Here is a 2,593-nt window from a genome sequence, read left to right as displayed (position 1 = left end):
ACACACACACACACACACACACACACACACACACACACACACACACACACACACACACAGTTTATTACTCGTCTCTGCTTCCCTCCATCCATTTCTCCCAACACCTGCAGGCAGAATATCTTATTAAAATATGCCAATCAGGCAGATATGTGCCGAATCCTCTTAACAAACTGGATTATTATTGTTTTGATGTTTGTTGTGTGTAAACTGAAAGCACGAAGATGAAGCGCTACAGTTTGAGTGACTATTTTCCTTCTGCCTCCTTGTTTTGTGCACAACACAGACACTCAATACGTTTTCTCTCCTGCGTGTTTTCCAGCTGCAGAACCAGTCTGAACTTCGTGCTCCCACCCCAGAAAAGGCAGCCTGGTTCCTGGACGCGGCCATAGCAGCTCGCCACAGCAGCCAGCGGCCCGACACCACAGAGGAAGAACACAGGAACTCTCATATGCTCTTTACTTTACACATTTACCAGTATCGCATGGAGAAGACAGGCAAAGGAGGGAGTGAGTACTCTTTGTTCAAACACTGTTAAAACTAGGTGACATGATTACATTTTAGACATCATGACAGCAGCCACATGATTTATATTTTACTTTTTAATCATTAGTTATGTACCAGATAATCAGAACAAAGACATATAGTAACATGCACTACTGGTTTTTATGGAAAACAAAAGAAGAAAAGAGTCTGATGATAAACAGATCAGGGTGTGTGTTGTGAAAACGCAGATCAGTCCACGTTTTCACTGTGTGATCCATAAATATTATTCAGTGCCTAAAATATTTCACAGCCAGATCACACACAGCCTGAGTCTTTGTATGTGACTGAGAGAGACAGATTCACACATCTGGCATGCTCAAAAATGTGTTTATGAGAGGGAGAGAAAAGGCTCAAAAACAGCTCATAATGGTAAATTTGGTGTTTAATGACAGCTTAAGAGCACAGACTTGTCATCAGCTGACACTGAGCTTTTTTCACTGATCGCTGACAAGAAGAAACCTTTTTAAAAACACATTTAGACACATTTATTCCTTTTTAAGACTTCTTTCCTGTGTTCAAGTCCTTTGAAGAGAAGACTTAGTGCCACTTGAATTGTAAAATGGAAAATATTTTTGTTTCTTACTACTTTGGCTTGGTTTCTATGCTTGAATATCGTAACATTTATTTGATTATTTTAGAAATAACCTCTTTAGTTTACTTGCTGATGCTGTAGTATTCTGACAAAGTTATTTTCATTTTTATTTCACCTTTTCTTGTTTACTGTCTATTTTTTTCTTCTATTGTTGACTCTTTTTTTGCATCTGCTAGTGTCAGGAGGTCGCAGTCGTCTCCACCTGCTGGATCTGGGCAGCTGCGACGTTAAAGCTCTCGAAGGAGCAGGAGGAAAGAACAAGGAGAACTCCTCAGCCTCTCTGTGTCTTTCTCTGTCAGCCCTCGGGAACGTGATCTTGGCCCTGGTCAACGGGAGCAAACACATCCCGTACAAGTAGGTTGCTGTGTGTGTGTGTGTGTGATGTGGGTGGAGAGTGCAGAGAGGAAGTGCGCTAAGACGAGCTGATTAATGTGAGGAGGGGAGAGAGCTCAGGCAGAAATAGAAAAGGAGCGTAGAAGAGGCCAGATTATCAACGGAGTGAGAGAAATGTGGAGTAGAGAGGCAGACTGAGGAGGAGGGCAGGATGTTTTGGAGCTGGAGGAGAGGGAGGAAAGGAAAGCTGATGGCTCAAGGTGCTTCGGATTTGTGGGACGTGATGATTTAACCAACAACAGATGCTTTTCCATATTTATTTCCTTCATTTGGCTAGTTTAGAGGAAAGGAGGAAAATAAACTGTAACTTGAACTAAAGGATGAAAATAAAAAGAAGGAACGGGAAAAAATATAATTGCTACAGTTTAGTCAACAGAGGACACTGGAAAGCTTTTATGTCTCTTTTTCCCTTCTTGAGGTGAAGTAACTTTGTTCCATCCAGAGTTAATTTAATCTCAAGCGTTTGCATTTGCATTGCAAAACAATCTAAAATTAGCACTGGAGACGTAAGCAAAGCCTTGCTTCGACACTGACTGTTGTTGGAGTGTGAGTGAAGTAATTAATGCTGGGGTTTTATTAAATAACTGCAAACTAAAAGCAAAATGTTGATGATGGAGAATTATTGTTAACATTAGTGTAAAACCTGTCATCTTTTTTTACATTTTGGCTACTACACTGCAAAAAATGTCCACCTAACCAAGTTTTAAAATCTTATATCCAGTCAAAAAGTCTTTTTGATCTTGTTTTGAGACTGATTTACTAAACAAGAACTGATTGTGTAAGAATAATAATCTTGTTTTCAGAATGTGTAAGATTATTTGTCTTAGACTGAAATTTTGACTCAATTAAGTGAAAAATTTTGGCAAACGGAGTAAAAAAATTTACTTGGTAAGATTCTTGAAATTCTTGATTTGACTCAATTTTTTCTTATTTCAAGAATCTTACCAAGTAAAATTTTCTTACTCCAGTGGCAGAAATTTTTTCACTTAATTTGAGTCAAATTTTCAGACCAACAAGACAGATAATCTTACACATTTTGAAAACAAGATGATGACGGTGCGCAGC

The 2,593-nt window shown here is 39.0% G+C and overlaps 1 protein-coding gene across 3 annotated transcripts in view; it reads left to right on the top strand.

The window, feature by feature from the left end:
• Window positions 1-2,593, top strand: part of kif26ba (kinesin family member 26Ba) — a 122,036-nt gene that overhangs the window by 92,796 nt on the left and 26,647 nt on the right. For all 3 annotated transcript variants that reach the window (XM_014017199.1, XM_014017198.1, XM_014017197.1), the window contains exons 10-11: window positions 320-506; window positions 1,312-1,489. In XM_014017199.1, the coding sequence (XP_013872653.1) occupies window positions 320-506; window positions 1,312-1,489 (365 nt within the window). The remainder of the gene's footprint in view (window positions 1-319; window positions 507-1,311; window positions 1,490-2,593) is intronic.

The sequence above is a fragment of the Austrofundulus limnaeus genome, unplaced genomic scaffold, assembly GCF_001266775.1.
Source record: "Austrofundulus limnaeus strain Quisiro unplaced genomic scaffold, Austrofundulus_limnaeus-1.0 Scaffold163, whole genome shotgun sequence".
Lineage (NCBI taxonomy): Eukaryota > Metazoa > Chordata > Actinopteri > Cyprinodontiformes > Rivulidae > Austrofundulus > Austrofundulus limnaeus.
The sequence above is the reverse complement of the archived record's forward strand: the minus strand, read 5'-3'. Positions and strand labels throughout refer to the sequence as shown.